Source organism: Lithobates pipiens, unplaced genomic scaffold, assembly GCF_037356315.1.
Source record: "Lithobates pipiens isolate NorthernLeopardFrog02 unplaced genomic scaffold, aLitPip1_a1.2 Scaffold_16, whole genome shotgun sequence".
Taxonomy (NCBI): domain Eukaryota; kingdom Metazoa; phylum Chordata; class Amphibia; order Anura; family Ranidae; genus Lithobates; species Lithobates pipiens.
This window is the reverse complement of record NW_027507748.1, coordinates 364,041,465-364,067,469: the sequence shown is the minus strand read 5'-3', so window position 1 is coordinate 364,067,469 and position 26,005 is coordinate 364,041,465. Positions and strand designations below refer to the sequence as shown.

The window sequence follows — 26,005 nt, the reverse complement described above, 5'->3', positions numbered from 1 at the left end:
CCCACAAAGATGTGGAGTTACTAAAGGATTTGAAAAAGATCTAAACATTGGGCTGTAGTGTTGATCTTTCTGTAAGGCTAAATAAGACAGACATCAGATCTTCAGAACATAAAAACTTTTTTTATCTACTTGGTACTAATCATATATATGAACACTGGAAGCCATTACACAAACGTTTGAACAATCCCAGCTTCTTGATGCCGCTAAGATTTTATAGGTTGTTTTAGTCCAAGCTCAAGGTATTCTTGTGCCATCCAAAGTAAGCAATCCAAAGTTTGATATATATAATCAAATTTCTGCAAAGTAATATATCTAAACATGTGTATGAAGCTATTCATATTGATTTCTTTATGGGTAAATGTTGTGCTTTGATAATAGTTCCTATAAATACTTTTGCCAATTCAAGGATCATCCTATAAAACAAATGTATGTCTGTGAATCATTAACTGTGATTAATTAATTATTAATCAATCATTAACTGTGAACATCTCAGACTCTGGTAGAAACATTAATGCACCTGTATTAAAAACACAAAGCAGTGCGACTAACAGTAAAGAAACAGCAAGCGTGAGGAAATTAACATTTATAAGAATCTGCTAATAGCTGCATTGTTAGTTTCTTTCCAAGACAATACCATTCAAGTGGTTCTAAAGGCTAGACATGTTAATGCATTCCCTGAGAAAAAAAAAAAAAAAAAAAAAAAAAAAAAAGAAGAGGAAGAGTCCCATTACTCCCCCTCTCTCTCTCACACTTATGTACTTACTAATCTCCATCCAGTGATGTGCCCATCTGCAGCAGCTCTCTCCTCTCTGCTTACAGAAGCATGGCTCCTGCTGCTTTCAATCAAATCCAGTGAACAGAGAGCGGGACTGGGTTGCGATATGTATGTCAATAGAAGCACACAGCTCGACTTGGACTCAATACCACAGGTGGCTACCGATATAACAAGCGGCTTGCTAAATGGGGGGGGGCACACATAAGGAGTCTAGAGTGTCGGTGGGTGACCCCAGAAGGGGAGTTTCAGGGTGCTTTGTGCAATACCATTACACAAAGCAGGTAAGTATATTTGTTGTTTTGGAAAAAAATAAAATAAATTCCTTCAAGCCAAAGCCAATTAAATACTGCAGCCCTTCTAACCCCAGGGAAAGGAAAACATTCAGTAAGACTGCACACCTTTCGTACAACAATAATGCAAGTTAATTGGCAAATTTTAATGAAGTGTAGAAGAAACTAGAATGATTCCATTTTCCTTACAGATTAAGATAATATTAGACTGATTAGGTCTCCATTGAATATACCTTAAATCCCAAACATTCAGTCGTCGGTCAGTGCCACTGGATGCCAGTATAGTTTCATTATGTGGAGACCATTGTACCTGCAACAATATACACATTTTCATAAGGCATGCCGCAGTTACCTATGCACCATCAGAAAAAACCTACTTGTCATAAAAAAAATGAGATGTAAGGCCCATACCTGGAAAATCTCATCCTTATGAGATTCGAAGGAATGCAATTTTAGCTTAAGATTACGCAGATCCCACAAAGCAACAGTCTACAGATGAAGAGAAATTATGGTAAGAAAAATAGATACAATGGAATGCATGGCTACAGTGTCCAATATGTCAAAAAATAAAATGAATGACCGTCCCTTTACCTTAAGAAAACGCCACTGACCAATTCAAAAAGGCATGCAAGATAAGATCTGCATATTTGTTCCTGGTCAGCAATGCAAATAACCAACTTGATTTCCCCTCCACTGCATTCCCCCCCTCCCACATTTCTGTTAAAAAATAAATAAATGGGTCAGATTTTAAGAGGACAGACACCGGTTTCTTTCAACACTCAGAAAAGTTAACTGCTACATATCAGGGCTACAGCCGTCTCTGTACGTTCGGTTAAAGTGGTAGTAAAACTGCTTGACCACTTGTACCTACAGGCAAGCATTTAAGGCTTAGCTGTACGTACAATGAATATCTTCTAAAATATACACCCGTTCGGGAGAGATTTTCAATTTCTGCAGCCGGTGACATCACTGGTGCATGTGAACTGCGCTGAATTGAGGGCGCACTTAATGTGCTGTCAATCCAGGATTGGCATCACCAGCCAAAGCTCGTAAACCCAAAAGGAAGACCGAGTGAAGATGGAAGCCCTGTCAATGGAGGGATCTATCTAGGGCTGAAACGAACGATTATTTTCATAATCGATTAGTTGGCCGATTATGGTTTCGATTAATAACTTTAAAAAAAAAAGAAAAAAAGTGGGTCAAATTGATGTTCATTTTCAACCATAGTGACGGGAAAATTTGGAAATAGAAAACTTCTCGGTCAAAGGAATTTTCAGACAGTGTATGTGGTTTTTGTTCAGAAATGAAAATTTCAAACAAAATTCTTTCATTCAGCGAATGTACAAAGATTTTTCATCTGAATATTCTCACCTGAAAATTGATCGGTGAGGCCAGCATAAGGCTCAGTACACACCTATGCAGTTTTTGCTTTTGATCTGTTTCTGCGGTGCTTTTTGCTGTGCGCTTTGATTTTTGAGCATGTAATTTTACTGCAATTTGCGTTTTTTTGCTTTTTTTTTGGGCAGATTAAAAAACACAAATTGCATTACGTTCTTTTCTGCAGCTTCTCCATTCAACCAAAAAAAAAAAAAAAATAGTTTTGCGTTAAAAGTCCCCGACCTTTTCCAAATATGCAGCGGCTGAAAAAAAAGCACAAATATGAACGTGTCCCATAGGAAACCATGTAAATGAACTGTAGTGCGTTTCTGCAAAAAGCACCAATAAATATATAGATTTGAACGAGGCCTTATGCCGCGTACACAGTCGGAATTCCGGCCAGAAAAAGACAGATGAGACCTTTTCATCGGAAAATACGACCGCGTGTATGCTCCATCGGAATTTAGCTGTCCGAATTCCCGCCAGCCAAAAATTTATAGCATGTCCTCAATTTTCCCAACAGAAAAACTTTCCATCGGAAATTCTGATTGTGTGTATGGAATTCCGACACGCCAAAAAATCACGCATGCTCAGATTCAACTACGAGACGGAAGCTATTGGCTACTGGCTATTGAACTTCCTTTTTCTAGTCCCGTCGTACATGTTGTACGTCACCGCGTTCTAAATGATCAGAATTTGGTATGACCGTGTGTAGGCAAGACAGCTTGAGCCGAATTCCGTTGGGAAAACCAGAGCTTTTTCCCCGATGAGATTTCCGATCGTGTGTACGTGGCATAAGACGTTTAGTAACATAATGGGGTTAAAAAAACTAAAAATTAGCCCTTTATATAATTTAAAAAAAAATAAAAATAAAAAGCAGATGATCACTACTGGAAGGGGTTCATTTTTTTACTGTAGAACAGCGAGTGTAATATTTACAGTAGTGATTATATTTTTGTACTATAAAGGGCTCATTTTAGGTTTAACCCCATTATGTTACTGGCCGATTAATCGATTATGAAAATGGTAATCGATTAAGTTCATAATCGATTAGTTGTTTCAGCCCTAGATCTCCCTCTCTCCATACATACACACAGTAATATATAGCACACACACACACACAACTAACCTGTCATACTTAACTGCTCTGTGCAAGGGTTTTGCACAGGAGCGGGCCCAATCCTTTTCTGGGGTCCTACAGCCACACACCTTGTCCCTCTTCATCCAGGGCCCCCACAGAGAGCCGCTTTAAATGGGGGCACTTGTGCAGGCACACTCCATGTCACTGGATTTGATTGACAGCAGTGGGAGCAAATGGTTCCTGCTGCTATCAATCTATCCAATGATAATCAGAGACAGTGGCTGGAGCCGCTGGGCTCGTTCGATGCTGTACCGATCGGGTTCAGGTCAGAAAAAGTGGGGCTGCTGCAGCACAGAATGCATTAAGGGGAAAAAAAAAAATCGAGACTTTACAACTCCTTTAACATGCTAGTATACGTTGCATACTGGCACATTAGGGAAACAAAACAAGTTTGCTACCCCCAAGAACTGGGACGTTAAAAAGGGCACCAATCATTGATACTAGAATTCAATAGTACAAATGTTGTCCTCTTGTTTAACTATTTTTGGGATGCTGGGAATATTTCAGGGGTTTTCTCTGATGTATTAAATCGATTACTATACAAGCACATTATGCAATAAATGTGCCGGGGGGGGGGGGGGTTTATTTTTTAAACCTCTTGGCCGAGCGGCCCATACCAGAGTCTAATACATATAGCTTTGCCAAAAGCACGCACCCTGCGTGCTCCTCAGCACAGTTACTAGCGGTTAACGGAAAGCTCCCGATTGATAATTACGATCAGGAGCTTTCCAATCACGTGATAGCCAATCATGGTGGTCACATGGTAATAAGCCCAACCCTCAGCATCTAAAAACCCCTTAAAGGGCTGGGAGGTGCTGGCTCAAAGGGTTACATAAAAAAAAAAAAAAAAAAAAAAAAAACACACTTTACTACCGCTTTAAACAAAGCTTTGTGCAATAAACCACACACACAGCATTTATCGGTGTATAACACGCACCCCAAGTTTAGGAGGGAATTTAAAATCAACATTTTTTTTTGGAGGGAAGTTTAAGGGTGGGGGGAATAAATAAATAAAAAACTTAAAATTTAAATGCCCATTAATGCAGCCTTGTCAGAGTCATTTGCAGCCTTGTCAGTGTCTTTGCTGTTTAAAAATGGCACCGCCGAGATACAGAGCGGATGTCCTGTGGCTCTCGGCGGCTTTCGGCTGCACTCGGCCTTCCATAAAATGGATGTACATATGAACATATTTTAAGCATAGTATTTACTTGTAAAAGGTCTCCCTTGTGTAGACATCTAAAAGCCCCAAGATAAGTGGCTGGACACGAAATTCTTGGATGTGCGACATCAGACGCCCCAGCAGACTCAGAGCTCAGCTCAAGTGACACTATATTGGTGGTGTCAACCTTCTTGATAAGGGCTTCAACATCACTGAAGTGCCATACATAACATGCAGTGTCAGCAAAAGCAGACACCACTGGATATAGTCAGACTGCAGACACGATAAAAGAGCTGGTCAGAGACTGAACATGCTATAGGAGTTGGAGAATGTCAGCATACTTCAGGAAGACAGACTGGAGACACTACCCAAGACTGTTAGAAATCACTGATATACCAAGGCAATAGGGGAAACAAAATTAGTGTCTGCAGGGCCCCCCCAAGCCCCACACAAAGTGCCAAGGGGCCGGATGTTGAGCACCAGGACTCTAATACTCCCCTTTGATCTGCCACTGGCAGCTACATGGATAGATGAGGCAAGGCAAGTTAAGTCAGCACAGTGAATAATTAGACACTTTTAGAAAGCAAGGAATATAATGCGCAAGGAGCAGCGCTAGGGAACTAGTAGATTTTCATTTTTCTAGCTAGTTAAAAAAGGCATATTGCTACCTTGCCATTGGAAACTACCCACACAAGGAATGGCTAAGTGCAGTTGAAACCATTGGGGACATGGAGGAAACAATGGCCATAACAAATTAAACACATTGCAAGCAAAAAAAAAAAAACCCAAACACACAGCAAGTAACCTTGTAAAATAACATATTTTCCCATTCCTTTATCTGCAAATTTTGCAAGTTGGTTGGAGGATCTCTTTAAAGCACTTTAAAAGTGCTGGTTGCTGTACTGTGCTGAACAAACCAGAAATCATAAAGGGTGATATGAAGTAAAATTGCTTAAAAAGAGAAAGCAGTCAAACATTGTTATGTTTTAAAACTAGCATAGGCTAAATGGGGTGGGATGTTCAACATCACCTCATCCCACAAGTTTTTAAATGCCGTATTTATGTACTTTAAAAAAAAAAGAAAAAAAAAAGTTAAAACTAGTAAAATTGTGTTCATGGATTGCCAGGAGGGGGCGGGGATATCACAGTCCACCATACAGTACTGGTTTCGTGCATTTAAACAGCAAGGAAATAGTAAAATATAGAGCCACAGTAATATGTTTACCATTTATGTAACCATCAGTTATACAAGCACCAAGTGTAAATTTGGAATGGAAGCCCATTAACCTGCAAGTTAGTTTTATGGGAGAAACTAAAAACAGTACTTAGACAATCACAGTGGTGCTTTGTATTTAGCGGTTTAACATTTCAAGGTCTTTTGGCACACAAAATAGAGGACATCTAAATTTGCAACTACTACAGTTTAACCCCAATACAATTAGAAGATAGATCAATGGCTGGCTTTAGACAAAGTTGTTGCCTTCTATGAAAAAAAAAAAAATCTATAACTGTACATGTAAAGATTAAAGTTTATTTACCTTGTCTGCTGACCCAGTGGCCAAGATAAATTCACTGTAGGGATTGAAAGAAAGGCAGTTGACTTCTGCTGTGTGAGCATCTACAGAATGGCTAGGCTTTGATGTGTTGTTGGACCGGGTATCCCATCTAGAAATACAAAAAGAACCAAATCATACCGTTATAGCCAACCACAAAAAAAGTACCTGCATTAGAAACTGTTCAGTTAGTTTTGGTTCCAAAACCATGCATACATGGTAATTTCCAAAATGGCGTTGCCCACTCTATGCTAGAGTTATGTCAGCTCAGTAAAAAGGTTTAAAACCAAAATGGCACCACCCTAAAACATAAGCAAAACTAGTACACTGCTAAAACACAATACATTTCAGAATCTTCTGTTACATTAGTTTGACAGAAGACATTGGGTGCCTTTTGGCACCCAATCATGAACAGGTCCAATGGTCTCAAATCAAAACCAAGAGGCTTTAAAACAATGGCAAACTTTTTTCAGGAGATCCTAAAATGTATTTTTTTTTTTTAGAACCCGTTTAAAGTGGTTGTAAACCCTTACAAACCACTTTGACCTACAGGTAAGCCTAGATTAAGGCTTACCTGTAGGTCCAAGAAATATCTCCTAAACCTACACAGTTTAGGAGATTTGCGAAAGACAGGCACCGCCTTCTACGGCACATGCCGTAGACAACGGTACCTCCTGTGCGCGGGAGTGACGTCATTGCGGCTCCAACAAATCACAGCGCCGGAGCAGCGAGACCCACCAAGAAGATGGAGGCTCCGGACTTCAGGGGACAGCGGTGACCTCGTTGGCTCCTGTGTCAGGTAAGTGACACATAATGGACTACTATGCAATGCATAGTAGTCCATTATGCTTTACCTTTGCAGGGAATCAAAGAGGAAGTAAGCCCATCAGGGTTTACTTCCTCTTTAATTAGGTTGCTCTAGAGCTGCGCGATTAATCGCCAAGAATCGTTATCGCAATTTTTTCCCTGTTGCGATCTTGACAAAAGCGTTTCACGATTCTTGCTATGCAAAGAATTTGCCCTGCTCTTCTGAAGCCACACCTATCAAAAGAAAAAAAAAAAAAAAAACACAGGCAGTCTGCCAAGAATCACAACATTCCTTAGCAGTGGAAACAAGCGTAAACATTGTTACAATTTGTCAAAGGAATAGACTAGTGTATGAGGAAACCTTTTTTCTGCCATTTGTTGGTTTCAAGTGAAAATCATCTTTTGCTAGAAAATTACTTAGAATCTACACACACACACACACACACACACTGCGCAGGGGTCTTTCAAATGCAAATTATTATTTTTTTTAAAGAAAACATTTTTTTCCATTAAAGTAAAAACACACCAGTAAAGTCAGCCCAATTTTTTTGTATAATGTGAAAGGTTTTACGTCGTGAGAATCACAAATTTTTCTTTTTTCTTAGAATAAAAATTGTGATTCTCATTTTGGCCAGAATTGTGCAGCTCTAGGTTGCGCTGAAAAGGAAAGCCAAGCTGAAAGTAAGCTCCATTAGTTGGCTGTTGACCTGTATCGAGTTGGCTGCCCAATCAAGTAGGCAAGGAAAGAACCACAAGCATTTCAGTGGCCAATTGAATGCAGCAAAAAAAAAAAAAAAAAAACACTGCTGCCAGCAGATTTACATTGCCAGTCTGTGCAAGAAAGTGCTGTTACTGGCAAAATTTCCATCTAAGAAACCAGTCAAGTAAAAAAAAAAAGTGTATAGTGGGGTATGAAAAAAAAAAAAAAAAAAAAAAAAAAAAAAAAAAAATAAAACACACCACACAACAAAAACACCCCACACACCACTTTAGGTTTACATAGTTTTTAAAGACATTTTTATGATCATCAGGAAGACTCACATCATGAGCTTCTGGTCATCTGCCACTGATCCAAACAAAGACTCATGTAGTAAGTGCCAGGAAACATCTTCCACCACTGCAGTATGTCCTGTGAAGATGGTCTTGGCATCTACAACTTTTCCTTCCTTGGGGACTGCACTGATATCCCATAGGCAAATAGTCTGTAGAAAATACAAAAATTGTATGCGACATAAGAACATGGCAACAGCAAAAATATATGCAAATTACCACATCATAAGGTAAAATGCAGCAATGTCAGCTACTCACATGATCATCAGATGCACTAAGTAAATTTCCACTGAGGTTAGGATTCCATGACAATCCATAACCTTCTTTTTGGTGACCACGAAGCCTAAGATCTGGATTACACTCGCCTGAAGGATCTAAGCCAGGAAACAAGAACGAAAGAAAATACCTAGTAAACTCAAAAAACTGTTGGTGCATACACTTTTCTCAATCACAGTGGGTAAACGTCCACATGGATTTCTTTTTGACATCTTCAGGTAGGTTCTGCCACCTGTTTTTTTTTTTTTTTTTTTGTCTGATACTTTACTAGGTTGCTTTAGTTCTAGGCCTCAAAGCACACAAGATGTAAAAAAAAAAAAAAAAAAAACACACACACACACACACACACACACATAACAGTATAGGGCTGCTTTCATACTGATGCGCTGTAGTTTACCCACACCGTGAGTGCAGTGCACCTGCAGCTTTACTGCGCTTAGCCATTTCTAGTCTATTATATTCTGCGTGTTTGGTGCGCTTTCAGAAAGTGCACCACACCTGCAGGATATAATAGGAGTCTATGGCAAACCACAGCTAACCCAGGATAGTTGCAGATTTACTGCGCTGCATTAGCAGTGCAGGTAAACCGCAGCGCATCAGTGTAAAAGTATCCTTATGGGAGATTCAGGACAATAAGGATTCGCTCACATTTGCAGTTTGGGGGGGGGGGGGGGGGGAGGAGGAGGAGGAGATGGAGGTGTTCTTACCACCCCCACAGCACCCCCTTTAGCTACAGTGGCCAGGGGTAAATTTTTTGAAAAACTGCTGCGCACATACAGTGCAACAACCACCATTTTATTCTCTGGGTAGTAGTGATGGCGAACCTTGGCACCCCAGTTGTTCTGGAGCATTTCCTACTACACTGCTGAGTGTATGAGCATCATGGAAAATGTAGTCTCAAAACATCTAGGGTGCCAAGGTTCACCATCGCTGCTCCAGGGTCTTTTTTTTTCAAAAACACACACACACACCCCGCTAGGAGACATCAGGTCACAGCTTCGGTTGTCCAGGTATTTGAAATCCGTGGCTTAGTCTCCTAAACGTACATATGAGGAGGCATTCCAATTGGTCGGCGCTGACCAATCAGAACCTGCCTAGCTTGTCCCTATCAGCATGGAATAAGAGGGGAAGCCGTGGGGGTAGGGGGTCCAGTGTAAGTTGACCTTACAGATTTTCTGTAAAGGTAAAAACTTACAATAAATGGTTAAACTGCTCTCATTTGCAGACTGAAGCTCATCCCTTTGATCTATAGAACCAAATGATACAATGCTTATTTTCATCTCTCAGTGCTGAGCAATTGTGAAACTTTGCCGGCTGCCCTTTTTTTTTTGGACAGCTGACCAGGGAACGGCTCTGCACCAGCATGAATCGTGGAAATGCCAGATTAAGATCATGGGGGGGGGGTTGATTTTTTTAATGACTAATCGTGCAGCTCTAAATCTGAGAATTTCAAAAACTGCTGATCTACTGGGATTCACACACACCCCTCTAGGTTTTACAGAGAATAGCCCGAAAAAGAAAATATCCAGTGAGGAGCGGTTGTGTGGACAAAAATGCCCCGATGTCAGGGGTCAGAGGAGAATGGGCAGACTGGGTCAAGATGATAAAAAGACAACAGCAACTCAAATAATGGTACTGTAGAAGAGATATTCTCCTGCGCTAGTACGGAGGGCCTTAGTACAAATGGTACCATTTCCTGGTAGTGAAGTGATCATGCATACCCCACTGCCTAGGCCGACTGGGGGGGTGCGAAATGCTATGTAGAATGAAAAAGAAGCGTGGCCTGATGCATATGAATCATAGTAAAGAGTTTTATTATAACAAGCGAGTTAGTACAAAAGCTTGATACTATGTATTCAAAATTAAAATAAAAAAAAAACATGGTTTCACTAGATGGATTTACATACTACCCATACAAGGAATAAAATGAGATGAATGCTCATGGGTTTTCCTCTTCAGAGCCTTGGTCTGCGTGTTCTAATAGAGAGCCAACTGGATGGGTGGTATAATTCTAGTTAAGTTGTGTAACCATATGAGTGAAATGTCCTTCACTTTTGGGATTTATCCTTCCACATCGCAGTGTTCTATATTAAAAACGGACACCAAATAGACATATGTAGAGAACTGCAACGATAATACAAATATTAGAATCATAATAGATAAAATTTGGATTATGCAATATATGGATATATGTATATAGCCATGAAAAAAAAAAAAAAAAAAAAAAAAAAAACAGTATAAAAAAATAATAAAAAAAAAAAAACACACAGAAGTGTGTAAGTGCAATAGAGCTGGCCTCATCGTTGGTTTGACTGAAAGCAAGCTTAGGACATAGGAAAAAAAAAAAAAAAAAAAAAAAATTAAAATATATTGGTAATTACCATATATTGCTGTGATCATCAACCACTAAAACCAGAGTGTGTCCTCTTTTGTGGAATGTAATGGGTGTAAAAACTGGAAGCCTACCTGGAACCCGACGATTATGTGTATATAGAGCCAACCACATGTATATGAATGTAAACGCACTAAAGGGCATATGCACACACAATTTTACAACGATACAGATGTGCAAACATAACATGAAAATAAGAGTTAGACAGTATTAATGGTATAGTGAAAATATAATGAATGGGCACGTGAGAGTTAAGCAGCGAGACCAGAAATGGGGATGGAAACCATATGTAGACGGTCAGGTCCATAAAGTGGTGGCGACAATGTCACCGATATAAAAGGGGGTTGTAAACCTTCATTGCTTTTTCACCTTAGTGCAGCCTATGCATTATGGTGAAAAAACACCTGCCAGTGACCGGCACCCCAGCCCCCCCCCCCCATTTTACTTACCTGAGCCCTGGAATTTCACACGCCGGAGTTGTGCTCTTCCTCTGCCCGGGGTACATAGTTCGATTGGATAGATTGATAGCAGTGCTGTCGGAATCAGTCAATGATTCCGACGGAGGGAGAATAATCCTGAAATTATGCAAGACATTCTGGATCTTCACCCTTGGTTCCTTGGGGGAATGAATAAAAACCTGGAGGGCCAAAGTGTCCTCTAGGTTTACCAAGTATGCCTTCACATACCCCCAGCTATGCAGTGGGGAATGCGCTCCGTTGTGTGTACACGTGCATATGTGGACTCCCAACTTCCCTGAACCTTCAGTTACAACGCTCATTTAGTAAAGCATGTGTGTATTGCCAATGGCGCTACCAACATCAAAAAACATCAGCAATTATGAATAGTACCAATACTACTATCACTTCGCATTTAGTTCACACAATCATTCCTCCAGGAATCATTCATCCATGTAATCCGTTACCCTTTCGTTACTTTTTACAGTCAAACACCCCCCTTTTCTGTGTTGTGTATATACCTTTTACACTTCACACTAGGTGCCTCCTGTCACTCCCCTCAAACACACAGGCCAGCAGCATGACCTATCACAGGCTGTCACACAGGCAGGCCCCTCCCATAGTGTGGCAGTCCATGCATGAACGCATGGCATGCCCACTTCCTGCATCGACAGTGTGCGTTCCAGCAACCGGAGGACTTACGGGATTCGGTTCACATGTCACAGCTTCACTGTGCAGCCGTCTACTTCTTACCCCCTCAAGCACTCACATTGTGAGCACCGACGCTGAGTGCTTCACAGCTGCAACTTAGCAGTGGACTCTGCACAGCACCTAGACTGGTGAATTGCCACACTAGCCCAGCAAAGAGCTGGACTTCCAGGCACAGATCCCTGGCTAAGGCACCTGAACTAAATTACTAGGCAAATCATTAAAATCAATGCTCCGTGTCTCATCCCCAGTAATGTCTAGATATTTTAAAGACCCTACACTTGGTTGTTTTAGACAGAGGCCACTTGCTGTGTAATATTATACCCATAGGTCTACCAGACCAACAAAAACTACAAACTGCATTTGAGTTTATCCCCCCCATGGTGCCAAGGTTAGTCAGACTCACCTTACCCCCCTTTGTATCATTTTCATACCTCCTCATCATCATGAAAGTTCATACAGGGTCAGCTGTGTTCGTAAGTGACATTGCATTTCTCCTGCCTTGGTGCATTAATATCAGTGACATTTCATCACCACCACTTTATGTAGACAGTCAGGCTCACATGGTTTCCAGTCTCACTGCTTAACTCTCCCACATGCTTATTCATTATCTTTTCAGTATACCATTAATACTGTCTACCCCTTATTTGCATGTTATATTTGCACATCTATATCATTGTAAAATGTGTACATATCCTTTGATGTGATTTAATGTGTATATAATATATTCATATACATGTGGTTGGCGCTATATACACACATACCCGGAACCCCATGATTTGTTTTTTTTTGTTTTTTTTTTACGTTCATTACATTTCACACAAAAAAAAAAAAAGGACACTCTGGTTTTAGTGGTTCATGATCACAGCAAAATATGGCAATTACCAATATTTTAATTTAAGTTTTTTTTAAATGTACTTTAATTTTCTATATGTTCTATGCTTGCTTTCAGTCAAACCACCAATGAGGCCAGCTCTATTGCACTTACACATGCAGAAGTGTGTGCATGTATATTTGTGTGACACTTGGGGGAGATAGATATATTTTCCAGATTTTATACATTATAAAATTTGTATCATCGTTTGCAATTCTCTACATCTCTATTTGGTGTGTTTAAATATAGAACCCTGGAGATGTGGAAGAATAAGTCCCAAGGACATTTCACTCATATGGTTACATCACTCAACTCACCCATCCAGTGGTGTCCATTAGAACGTGCAGACCAAGGCTCTGATGAAGAGGAAAACCCTTGAAACGCATTAGTCAAGTATTCATCTCATTTTACCCCTTGTATGGGTATTATTTTAGGTCAATCCATCAAGTGACAACATTGTCGTTAATGCTCATCACCTATTCAATTTTTAATACGTAGTACCCACCCCTGTACCAACTTGTTTATTACAATAAACACTTTACTATGATTCATACATCAGGCCATGTGCCTTCTACCAAGTAACCACTTGTTACAACCATGAATACCACCCCCAACTGCCCCCCCCCCCAAATCCAGAGACACATTTAAACCCCTTGATTGCCTCTTAGTGTTAACCCCCCTCACTGCCAGTGTCATTTATACAGTGATCAGTGCTATAAAAATGCACGGATCACTGTATTGGTGTCACTGGTCACCAAAAAGTCACTTAAAGGTGAGATTTGTCCACCGCAATGCCAGTCCGAAAAAATAAATAAAATAAGAGTTCCTAAATTGGTTTGTAGATGCTATAACTTTTGCGCAAACCAACATGAGTTTATTGGGAATTTACTTTTAACCAAGATTTGGAGAATATTGTCCTAAATTGAAGAAAGAGATATAAACTTTTTGGGATATGTATTATAGCAGAAAGAAAAAAAAAAAAAAAAGTTTCTCTTCAAAAGTGTCGGTTTAAAGCGCAAGAAATAAAAACCGCAGGTGGTGATCAAATACCACCAAAAGCTCTATTTGTGGGGGAAAAAAAACCAATTTTATTTTGGTGCAGGGTCGCACGACCACGCAAGAGTCAAAGTGCCGCATCACAAAAAAATGGCCTGGTCAGGAAGTGGGTAAAACCTTCGGGGGCTGAAGTGGTTAAACATTATGAAAGCATGGATCCATCCTGTCTTGTATCAAAGGTTCAGGCTGGTGGTGTAAGGGTGTGGGGATATTTTCTTGGCACACTTTTGGTCCTTTAGTACCAATTAAGCAGGTTTAAATTAGAGGTTGACCGATATGGGCTGATATCTAGAAATCGGGGCGGACAATGGCCGATATATAATGCAAATTTTTCTCTTAAGTAAGGTGGGTGGGGCCACAAACATGTAGCGACCCACCCAGATCACATTGGCTGGTGTTTGATAGCTGCTGGGTCCAGCCCATCCCCCCCACATCAACGCTTAATTTTGACAGCTGGTCTCCATCAGCATTCAGTTACACGTCAGTTTCACACACTCAGTGGCTCTGGCAAGAATCAAGAGCAATGGAGTGTGGGGAAAAGTGGAGGAACACTCATAATAATTGGCTGATGCCGATTTCTTAAAAAATGCCAAATATCGGCAGATGTCTAGTTTAAATGCCACGGCCTACTTGAGTATTGTTGCTGACGATGTCCATCTCTTTATGGCTACTACTTTCAGTAGGATAAAGCACCATGTCACAAAGCTCAAATCTCAAACTAGTTTCTTGAACACGACAATGAGATCACTGTACTCCAATGGCCTCCACAGTCACCAGATCTCAATACAGCACCTTTGGGATGTAGTGGAATGGGAGTCAGCATAGACCACAGTCTGAGGAATGTTTACAACACCTTGTTGAATCTATGCCACAAAGAAGTAAAGTGATTGTAAATACAGGAGATCTTTTAAGCCTTAACACATTCTATGCATTAAGATAAAAAGCTTTGTGTGCGCAGCAGCCCCCCCATTACTTACCTGAGGTCCCTCTAGGAACACTGATCTTGTAGAAGTCCCCTCAGTGGCTGAGATAGAAGCGCAGTGCCATTGGCTCCCGCTGCTGTTAAAGTCAGCCAATGAGAAAAGGGGCGGGGCCGGGCCATGGCTCAGTCTATGAATGGACACAGGGAGCTGTGGCTCCACTTGAGTGCCCCTATAGAAAACTGCTTGCTGTGGGGGTACTCAACAGGAGGGGGAAGCCAGGGGCACCGAAGAGAGACCCGAGAGGATGAGGATCCAGGCTGCTCTGTGCAAAACCACTGCACAGAGCAGGCAAGCACAGTTTTTTTCATAGATTGCTAAAAATAACAGTAGACAATCACTTTAAGGCAGTTCTGAAGGCAAAAAGAAGAGGTCCAACCCGGTACTAGCAAGGTGTACCTAAATAAAGTGGCTAGAGAGTATAGAGCTATATAAAAAACATTTTGTTAAAACTACTGCAGATTCTTACCTGGCTTGGATGGGTGTTTAGTGTAGTCAAACACAAGGACATCACTGGATGGGGTTTTGGTTGCAATGATGCAGGGGTTTTGAGGCATGTAGCGAGCCCTGTTTACCTCTCCTTCATGGTTAATTTTGATCTCAATTTCTATTTTACCACTGACTGAGCCAAAGCCCCCAAACTCTGCAAAAGGTTATAAGAAAAAGGGATTAGATACATGCAATTTTTTGGAGCAAACTTTAGACAGCACTCATTTCAGTACTTGAATTGCAGTTTCACATTTGTTATTGAGCGGACTTACTCCATTACCCTACCCTCCGTGAGAGTGTCCAGTGCTCATTCACAATATCTAGACACTGTAGAGGTGAACTAACCCTTTAAACATTGATTGATGCAAGTACTTTCTGGTCAAATCAGTCCGTTCGTAACATGTTACACCTTGAATATGGGTGTAACATGTTACAAAAGTTAAACTTCTTCAGACTGATCCACAAGGGCTCCAGGGTTAAGCATGCACTCCACCACAGCACCTGAATTTTGCCCACTAAGGGACCAAATAGTGGGTGGCAGGGGTTAAGTGTCAATACGAGCATTACAAATGGGAGAACCGGTATTTTTTTTTGGCGTTATAGCAGATGACCAGCATAAACGTAATGGTTAAAGCATGCATCCTAAGGATTGTGAAAAGAAGCTGCATCAAGTACTGGTTCACTTATGGGCACATGCAATATTCTTACAGCCTGGACTAACCTCCTTTCTCACTATCATAGTGAGATGCATCGAACTGAGCATCATCATTAGGAAGTTGCACACTAGCAATCACAAGGTGATTCTGTTCATCAGATGTGTGAGTTCCAAGAACCAAGCGATGGATACTAAAATCTTTTCCTTCAGGCCTGTAAAAATGTCAGATCGTTAGCAAAAATAATATATAAAAAAAAGCAGTAATCTGATGACAGCACCCAACGCTGTTATAGTTTATAACAGGATACCCAAGGCCGTTAGAAATCAGGGGGCCCTGTACAGCATAACAGAACCCCCCCCCCTCCCCACAAAAATTGAAAATCCCCCTCAACCCCAAGCTTTCTATTCTAGCACAAATCTTCTCCCCTAAATCCTTCCTATTAGCCCAAATTCCCCCACCAAGCACAAACCTACTTTCTTCAATCCCCCTCCCAGGACAAATTACCACAAATCCCCCTACCACAACCCCTTTTAAAATGACCCCTCCCAGGCAAAGTTCTTCCTCCCTAACCAAATCCCCCTCCCTAGCACAAACATCCCCTCTCCTAGTTCAACCATCCTGTAACACAACACCACCCCATTACAGATATCCACCCATTCCTGCAAAAAGGGTCTACTTTCTGCCCTTCAGCAGCACTGGGGCATAAATAGACCGTAAATACACTCGTTTTTAAAGCTGAATTCCAGGAATTCAGCAGACTAGCAATAAGTTAAGGCACTCCGAGTTAATTCCAAAGAGGTGCCTGCTACCCCTGAGCTTATCTCTATTTGACAGGTTTATAGTGCTCCAGCAGCATACCTTCCTGAGGCTGAACTTCGCCTCTTCAAACGCAGAGTCAGAGTCAATGCAGCAACTATGCCCCCCTCCCCCCCCCCCCCGCTGCTCCTCCTAATCATAGAAGCCATTGTACAATTTGAAAACATTCACAAAATGGAAAAGGTTTCTGTGATATAAATAAATGAGACACAGCCACTATGTGACAGCCAGCTATTAGGCCTTGATGTATGGCATTACCTGTACTTTTTACAAAGTTGCTGAATTTGTGGAATTCAGCTTTAAAAAGTAAACATGTGACTTGCCCCCGGAAAGGAAAAAGTAACAAGTTCACTTTACTGTCCCCCTTTACAGCTGCACACTTAACATGGCTTCACTCTGCCATGCTTATGTAAGCAGAGTCTAGAGTTGAAACAAATCGCTGAAAATAGTTGACAACTATTTTCATAATCGATCAGCCAGTTGGCCTGCATACAGAATGCATTATTTGTTTACATATCAGAAAATACAGTGCATCACACATACAGCTCAGTACACCATCCATGTCAATAAGTGCCTGAGAATTTGTGAATGTGTGAGAAGCAATGCCCCATTGGACATGTAGTCCTGGGCAGGAAGTAGATGGTTGTAAAGGCAGACTTTTTTTTTTTAACCTTACTTTATGAGCACTCTATAATATACCAGAAGGAATCAGTGGGGAGCCCTAGGAGAATTAGGGATGTTCTGTGCAAAACCATTACACAGCAGGTTAGTATAACTTTTTTTTTTTTTAAACACTTTTAGTACTAAAGTACTAAAGGGTCAGGAGCCTTTTTCAATGCAAAACGGTGCTTTGTTTGGTTCAATAGACTTTGAGACTGTACAGAAAAGCATGTAGTGCGTTTTTGCAATGATTTGTATTTAATATGAAAAAAGAGAAGAGAAATACTGCGCTCCCTAGTGACTACATGAACAAAAATACATAAATAGCTGCAGCTCAAAATTGTGAAACACACACAAATAATCAAGTATAAGGAAAAACAGGCTACGCCCGGGATTTACATATGTATTTTTTATAATTTATAACCTATTTAATGCAATTGATGGTAGATACTTACATAGTTTTCCAACCAATAACCATTCATTGATTGGTTGTGTTATCTATTGGGTTTTATATGTACACATTTTTTGAGTGGCACTACTTCCCTTGTCCATTAGATAGCATGGTGGGATTGCTATTCATTATCTACCCTAGGTTGGGTTGTGGATTATTTTTTATCTGTCATTTCTTATGTTGGGCCATGTTTCCCATAAATTTATTATCTCTGTTCTCCACTAAGTAATGTTTGTCTAGATTAATATTGCCTTAGTATTTTTTGGCTACTTCCTGTTTCTGATGGGAAGATCAGGTCTTGCTGCTTGGGTTCACAGCGAGGTGTGGTCTTGTGTTTCTATTTAAGAGATGAGTCGGTGCATCATATTTATTGGCGTATAACACTCACGTTTTCACCATGAAAATGGGGTGCAAATAGCATGTATATGCCAATACAAATATTTAAGTTTTTCCTGAAACTTCCCTCTTAAAATGAATGTGCGTGTTATACGCCGATAAATACGGTATATATATTCACTTTATTATAAGTTTCATTATTGTTAATGATATTTGTTTTTTTGGGATTAGGGGTCCTTCACGGATTTCTTTATTTCAATATTTTTACTTTTTTTGTTTTTTATTTCTAAGAGCAGCCCATTTTTCCTCATTATACTTGTATTTAGGTGTCCTTTTATGAAGCAGTGAAATCTATTCACTGCTTCATTCTCCGGCATTCACATAGGCCCTGTCCTTGGGAATAGATTTCACTGCTTCATTCTCCGGCATTCACATAGGAGATCTTTCTCCTCTGTGTGCCACTTTATGAAGCGGAGTAGATCGCTTCACCCTTGGAGGAGTGAAGCGATCTACAAACGCTTTTAACTCTGGAGAACGGCCCCCAATACTGGAATCTCGTGAGACTTTACGAGATTACAGTACTAGAAATTCACCAATACACAGCGATGTCAATTTATTAAGCAGTGATAAATTATCACAGCTCAATACACTGACACACGGTGTGATCAATGTTAGTGAAATAAAGAGTCCCCCTACATTATACATACATGTATAATACACACACAGACATTATACATACATGTATACACACACACACACACACATAAATATGACAGGGGGACATGGTTACAGTGTTGGGGGGTCTGAACGAGGCATAAGGAAGTTAATTATCTTCCTCTTTCCTCCTCAAATCCCCCCAGATTCTCTCTTCACTCCCCGGTTCTCCACCTCTGAGCTGATGAATCGGGGAGTGTGAATTCTGACACAGATCACCAGTGAAGCGTTGAGAGCGCAGCTTCATAAAGTGACCGTTACTGTGTCAGTCTATGAGGATTCTCAGTGTGCAGAGATAATCGGCGGGAGAACAAGTTCAAACACTTCTCCCCCGATTATCTCTGGTTTATATACTGTTTATGGGCTGTGATCAGCGGCGATCCTCTGGATCTCCACTGATCACTTCTTCATAAACGGACACCTTAATATGGCCAAATTGGCCATAAAAACAAAAAAGTGAAAAAAAAACACGCACAGCAAAAAACTGCTGAAATGGATCAAAAGCAAGCTGCATAGATGCGAACCAAGCCTTATGCTGACCATATACGCATTGATTTTTAGACGAGAATATTCATACAAAAATAAATTTATTTATATATATATATATATATATATATATATATATATATATATATATATATATATATATATATATTCACTGAATGAATGTTTGAAAATGTCATTTGCTTTTAAACATTCGGTTTTAAAACAAAATGTAATTTATGAACGAAAACCATATACACGGTCTGAAAATTCTTTTGACCAAGAAGTTTTCTATTCTGCTCCTTCAAATTTTCCCGTCTTTGTGGTCAAAAATGAATGTCGATTTTACACCACTAACGATTAGAAAAATCAAATGAACATTCTTAAAATTAACATTTTTTGGAAGGAAAATTGTTTCTGTATGGCCAGCATAAGTGACAGTAGGCAGCTTTTCCAAGCCACCTGCCTAAGGTCTGTCATAATATACTACAGTTTTATCTGAAAATCCACAAAATTACTGGTAACAGGTTATCTAGGAAATCTTTCCGGCCGGCACACCCGAGTAGGCCTGCCGTCCTGGAAGATGACTTCAACTTTAAATATTAACCAATTTATATACCACACTAAGGTTATTAACAGATTAATCTAAACAATAAATCGGCCAACTAATAGATTATGAAAGTAATAGTTAGTTGCAGCCCTAGCTAAGTCACCGGTTAAAGGCTTACACAGGACTGAAGCTTGTAACACTCCCTGTCCTAGATCGAGGGACTATGCTTTCTCACCATACAGTATCTATGGAGAAACAGCATTGCCTCCCAAGGACAGAGCTGCATAACAATCCATTAAGAAGAAAAAAAAATTTCTATGGTCCACGGTGATAGCTTGGAAGCAGAACTGGTAAGCAGAGTGCAGACTGTACAGCAAATTAAAATCTGACAAAATTCCTGATAGTCACCTTTTTTGCATATATTAAAAATACATCAAAATGGTGGTTTTAACCTTACCATACTTTGAGGCCAAAAACTTACTGTAGATACACTTTAATAAAGATAGCATAATCAGATTTACCCCCAAAAGCTAGAAAAAACAAAAAAAAAACCCCCACACACCCACCTTTGCAAGACCTGTTACTTTGGTGAGAAACTCACCTGGTGACATCTGGGAGCCACTGAGCTGTTAGACTGGGCCACTCCAGGGCATGGGTCATTACCAAATCATAGAGAAAGGGCGTGTTCTTCTTCCAGATCTTGTACTCTTCATTGATAACCCGCTCCTCCACAGCATCATCAAATGCGGCTGTGCCCAGAAACAGAAGACAGTAAAAATCTAGCCAAAATATTTTCCCCTATTCTCAGAACACAAGAAGGCATTTTCAATGCAAGTATAATACACTAATAGAAATTGAGGCTCTTTTTAATGGTAAATGTAGTTGGAAAGCTGGATTTCTCCTGCACCTTGCTAGATGGCCAAGCCCCAAGTTACTGCAGACAGAGCAATGTTGCTATCAATCTAAAGGACTGTGGGGGTACAGCTGACATGAAATATCCACTAACAGAGGAGCACCTATGTAAAAACACAAATTCAACAGAACTTATTTCCCATTTTTAGTAACGTTTTATTGAAGATATTGCAAGGTACGTGCTCGGTCCATTTTAGCGTTGTATATAAAAGATAGCCCGGCTGGAAGACCATGGAGTATACTTTGTATTCTGGAATTCTACAGGATCACTAGAATGAATTTTGGAAGTTATAAACTACACATTGGATCGTATTCTAACACAGGGCTCGACAAAACACGGGTGCCAGGTCGCATTTGCAACTAGAATTAGCAACCTGGCGCCTGGGGCAGCACAGCTGGGGGTATCCTGTCTCCGTGGACCCCCCCCCCGGCGTGATCGCGTCGGGCCGTTCCACCGGTGGCCGGTAATTGAGGCCTTCTGCAGTCCTATGATTCCTTCTGGAATCTGGCACCCTCTTGTGGTGGCTGTTGGTATGACAACCAGCAATGCTAATGGAGATTCCCCTGCCTGGTTTTATTGCCTGCCTATCTCCTTCCCTTTATTTAGAACCCCTAAACATATATATTTTTTATTCTGACACCCTAGAGAATAAAATGGTGGTCGTTGCAAAACTGTCTGTCACACCGTATTTGCGCAGCGGACTTACAAGCGCACTTTTTTGGGGAAAAATAATTTAATAAAAAAAAATAAGACAACAGTAAAGTTAGCACTATTTTTTTTTTTATATTGTGAAAGCTAATGTTATGCCTAGTAAATTGATACCCAACATGTCACGCTTTAAAATTGCGCCCGCTCATGGAATGGTGACAAACTTTTACCCTTTAAATTCTCCATAGGCGACGTTTAAAAAAATTCTACAGGTTGCATGTTTTGAGTTACAGAGGAGGTCTAGGGCTAGAATTATTGCTCTCGCTCTACCGATCACGGCGATACCTCAGATGTGTGGTTTGAACACCGCTTTCATATGCGGGCGGGAGAGGGCGCGTTTAAAATTATTTTTATTTTCTTACTTTAACTTTTATTTTTTTCACTGTTCTTTAAAAAAATAAAAAAGTTTCACTTTTATTCCTATTACAAGGAATGTAAAAATCCCTTGTAATAGAAAAAAAGCATGACAGGTCCTCTTAAATATGAGATCTGGGGTCAGAGAGACCTCACATCTCATATTTACACTAAAATGCAATAAAGAAAAAAAAAAAAAATGTCCCTCTAAGAGCTATGGGCAATGACTTGGAGACAGGTGGGGTGGGGGTGGGGGCGGCACTATCTTCCCCTCACTCGTCTCCATGTCAGGCCAGGGACAGGTCCGGATCGCCGTTACCGACCTGGCTCCTAGATTCCAAGCAAATTTGTCAAGCCCTGTTCTAACACTTCAGTACTGGCTGATGGTATATAATTTTCTGTGTTGAAGAGAACATGTCACCAACACACCATGTGTCATTTTACTGTCTGAATGTTTACTGAAGCAATCCCATCACAAACCGCATACGTGCCACTGATGCCGATTGTGAGGTAAAAAAAAAAAAAAAAAAAAAAAAAAAAGAACGTTTGTTACATGGTAAAGTGGTTTGTTACATATGGGCTTGCTCATTTTTGCCTCTCACATTGCTTTTATTCATTTTTATTCGCTTCCTGTGATCACTTTTATACCATAGATCTTGCTTACTTTTGTAAGATTTATGCCCAAATAAACCATACTTGGTTGATTTGCCCCATATGGAACACCTTTTTCTTTATTTTACATTTTGATACTGTTGATCATCCATTCACCATCCATTCGTGGACTGGTATTTGACTCATTTGGCTGCTGGTGGTTGGTCCTGCGATTTTTTTGATTGCTCATCGATTATCACATCCAACGTGACATCTCCAGAAGAATTACGAGCTTGTTTGACCCACTGCCGTACAGTAGGTGGGTCCATCACATCCATTGTTCTAAAGTGTCCACAGGCTTACCCATTGGCCCACCAGGACCATATATCAACCACTCCATTTGGGAACGGAGTTTAGAACTTTTCCACTTTCCATACACTCATCATAGGGACTGTCTCACATTCCGTTGTGTTTCACTAGCATTATTTAGGGTTTATACTTCCTTTATATTTCACAATAGTTTACTTGTGTATACTGATTGATTTACATTTTTCATCTTTGTAAGATCATCATCACCATTTCATTCAGGTGTATATTTTGTCACTTCACTTCTGAGTACAAGTCTCAGCGCTACACTTAGTTTTCCACATATTGTAACTTTGTTTGGGTGTTAGTTGCTAGTATTTTGTTTGTTATTGTTTTTCGGGTTTAGCGCAGCACCCCCCCCCCCCTTTTTTCAAAATCTGAAATTCTACCTTGCAGTGCAGCTATGCCAGCTCTACAAAAGAGAAAAAAAAAAAAGAAAAAAGCTTTAAAATTTGCACTGTTCCCCTGACAGCGAACTATTTCTTGGTGTCATCACGGTCAAGGCAGAGCTATGGATCCTACATCGGTCTCGATGACGTGAGGACCTTAGACACTTGGGAATCTACAGAAGGCGATGCCGTAGGGACTGGTCCAGAAGAGCAGAGGAGCAGTTGAGCACATTTTTTCTATGCAAGGGAGAATTTTCAAGTTTCCCAAGTTGGGCTTTAACCACTTGACCAGACCATTTTTTTGGCTATAAGGTACTGTGTTACTTTCACTGATAATTGTGTGGTCATGCAACGCTGTGCCCAAATAAAATGCATAATTGTTTCCCACAAATAGTTTTCTTTTGGTGGTATCTTATCACCTATGGAATTTTATTATTTGTGCTATAAAAAAAAACTGACAATTTTGCAAAAAACCCAATATTTTTTACTTTGCTATAAAACATCCAATGGAAAAAAAAAAAAAAAATGCTATAACTTTTGCGCAAACCAAACTATGGTATATATTAGAGGCCGGACAATATTTGGCCATTTTGGAGAAATCGGCATTGGCCGATTATCCAAATTAGGCAAATATTGAACAGGTTGGATGTTGGAGGTGGGCAGGACACAGCTATCCAACACCAACCAATGGGATGGGATGGGATCTGGGTGGGCAGCTGTGTTTGTGGCCCCCTTTCTTTACCACTTCCATACAGGGCATTTTGACCCTCTTCCTGCCCAGGCCAATCTTCAGCTTTCAGCACCATCACACTTTAAGGCTGGGTTCACACCACAGCGATGCGGGAACGCCGCGAATCCGCGGCGTTTTCCCGCATCGCACACCTCCCGCCGGCAGTTCACACTGCCCTATGCGGACGGCTGGGAGTGTCAATGATATGTTAATGACACCCCCAGATCCGTCCGCATATCGCAGTGCGATCTGCAGACTCGCACAGGAATCGGATCGCATGGTGTGAACCCCATGCGATCCGATTCTGTTGCGGACCAAAAAAAGGGTCCAGTGCGAGTTTGCTGCGGGAGCGATGCGAATTCAGCCATACTATCTGTATGGCTGAACTCGCATCGCTACGGAGATCGGATGTGATTTGCACTGCGGTGCGAATCACATCCGGATCTCCCCCCGCCGCAGTGTGAACCCGGCCTAAATGAGAATTGTGTGGTCATGAGACGACGTTTCCAAATTAAAGAGGTTGTAAAGAGAATAATTTTTTTTTTTTAAACAACAAACATGTTATATTTACTTCCACTGTGCAGCTCCTTTTGCAGAGTGGCCCCAAACCTGGTCTTCTGGGGTCCCTCGGCAGCTGTCTCTGCCCCCACCCCCCTGCAAGTACTTCTCATGTTCATGTGAGCTCCCTCCCATGGTGAGAAGCACTTGTGAGCATGCTCCCGTGATACAGCCAGTGGCTATAGCCGCTCACTATATCACTAGGCCCTGCCGCGTCATTGGATGCGATTGACAGCAGCACGAGCCAATGGCTGTGCTGTTTTCAATCCATCCACTCCAGCCAATCAACGGTCAAGCTGAGCGGCGACGAGGATGTCGGGGGCGAGCACAGGACTTTCGAGGGGTCAGGTAAGTAAAACAGGGGGGGCCGGCACTGTCAGATGTTTTTTCACCTTAATGCATAGAATGCATTAAAGTGGTTGTAAACCCTTACAAACCACGTTGACCTACAGGTAAGCCTAGATTAAGGCTTACCTGTAGGTTTAGGAGATATTTTTCCCGAAAGACAGGCACCACTGTATATGGAGTGCCGCAGTTAATGGCGATATGCCGCGAGTGTCGGCTCCTGCGGGAGTGACGTCATTGCGGCTCCGATGAATGACAGCGCCGGAGCAGTGAGACCCACCAAGAAGATGGAGGCTCCGGACTAAAGGGGACAGCGGTGACTTCGCTGGCTCCTGTGTCAGGTAAGTGACACATAATGGACTACTATGCGATGCATAGTAGTCCATTATGCTTTACCTTTGCAGGGACTCAAAGAGGAAGTAAACCCATCAGGGTTTACTTCCTCTTTAAGGTGAAAAAATGTTTACCTTTACACCCCCTTTAATCACCCCCCCCCCCCACAAATAGAGCTTTCTTTTGGTGGTATTTGATCACCCCTGCGGTTTTTATTTTTTGCGCTATAAACAAAAAAAAGACCGAAAATTGAGAAAAAAAATTTTTACTTTTTGCTATAATAAATATCCGAATTCCCCCCCCCCCCTCAGTTTAGGCCGATTTTTATTGTGACTGATATTGCGGCGGATATATCGGACACTTTTGGGACCAGTGACATTTATATAGCGATCCCTGCTATAAAACGCATTGATTACTGTATAAATGTCACTGGCAGGGAAGGGGTTAACACTAGGGGGTGATCAAAGGGTTAACAGTGTCCTAGGAGTGAGTCTAACTGTAGGGGGCGGGAACTCAAGGGGAGACCGATCTGTGTTCCTCTAATGGGAAAACACGGATTGGTCGTCTCACCTGACAAGACATGGATCTGTGTGTTTGCACACACAGAGCCATGGACCAGCTCGGTTAACGGGCAATTGCGGGTGCCCGGTGGACATTGCGGCTGCCGGGC

General features: G+C 41.1%; 1 protein-coding gene across 2 annotated transcripts in view; it reads right to left on the bottom strand.

Moving 5' to 3' along the window:
• The window catches only part of RBBP4 (RB binding protein 4, chromatin remodeling factor), a 29,919-nt gene that overhangs the window by 2,201 nt on the left and 1,713 nt on the right, over positions 1-26,005 (bottom strand). Inside the window, exons 2-9 of one of the 2 annotated variants that reach the window (XM_077482013.1) lie at positions 20,650-20,797; positions 16,104-16,249; positions 15,363-15,536; positions 8,411-8,526; positions 8,144-8,304; positions 6,281-6,407; positions 1,478-1,554; positions 1,299-1,379 (exon numbers count right to left, since the gene is read on the bottom strand). In XM_077482013.1, coding sequence (XP_077338139.1) covers positions 1,299-1,379; positions 1,478-1,554; positions 6,281-6,407; positions 8,144-8,304; positions 8,411-8,526; positions 15,363-15,536; positions 16,104-16,249; positions 20,650-20,797 — 1,030 coding nt within the window. Of the gene's footprint in view, positions 1-1,298; positions 1,380-1,476; positions 1,555-6,280; positions 6,408-8,143; positions 8,305-8,410; positions 8,527-15,362; positions 15,537-16,103; positions 16,250-20,649; positions 20,798-26,005 lie in introns of both variants that reach the window. The other variant, XM_077482015.1, reaches the window with a different exon arrangement.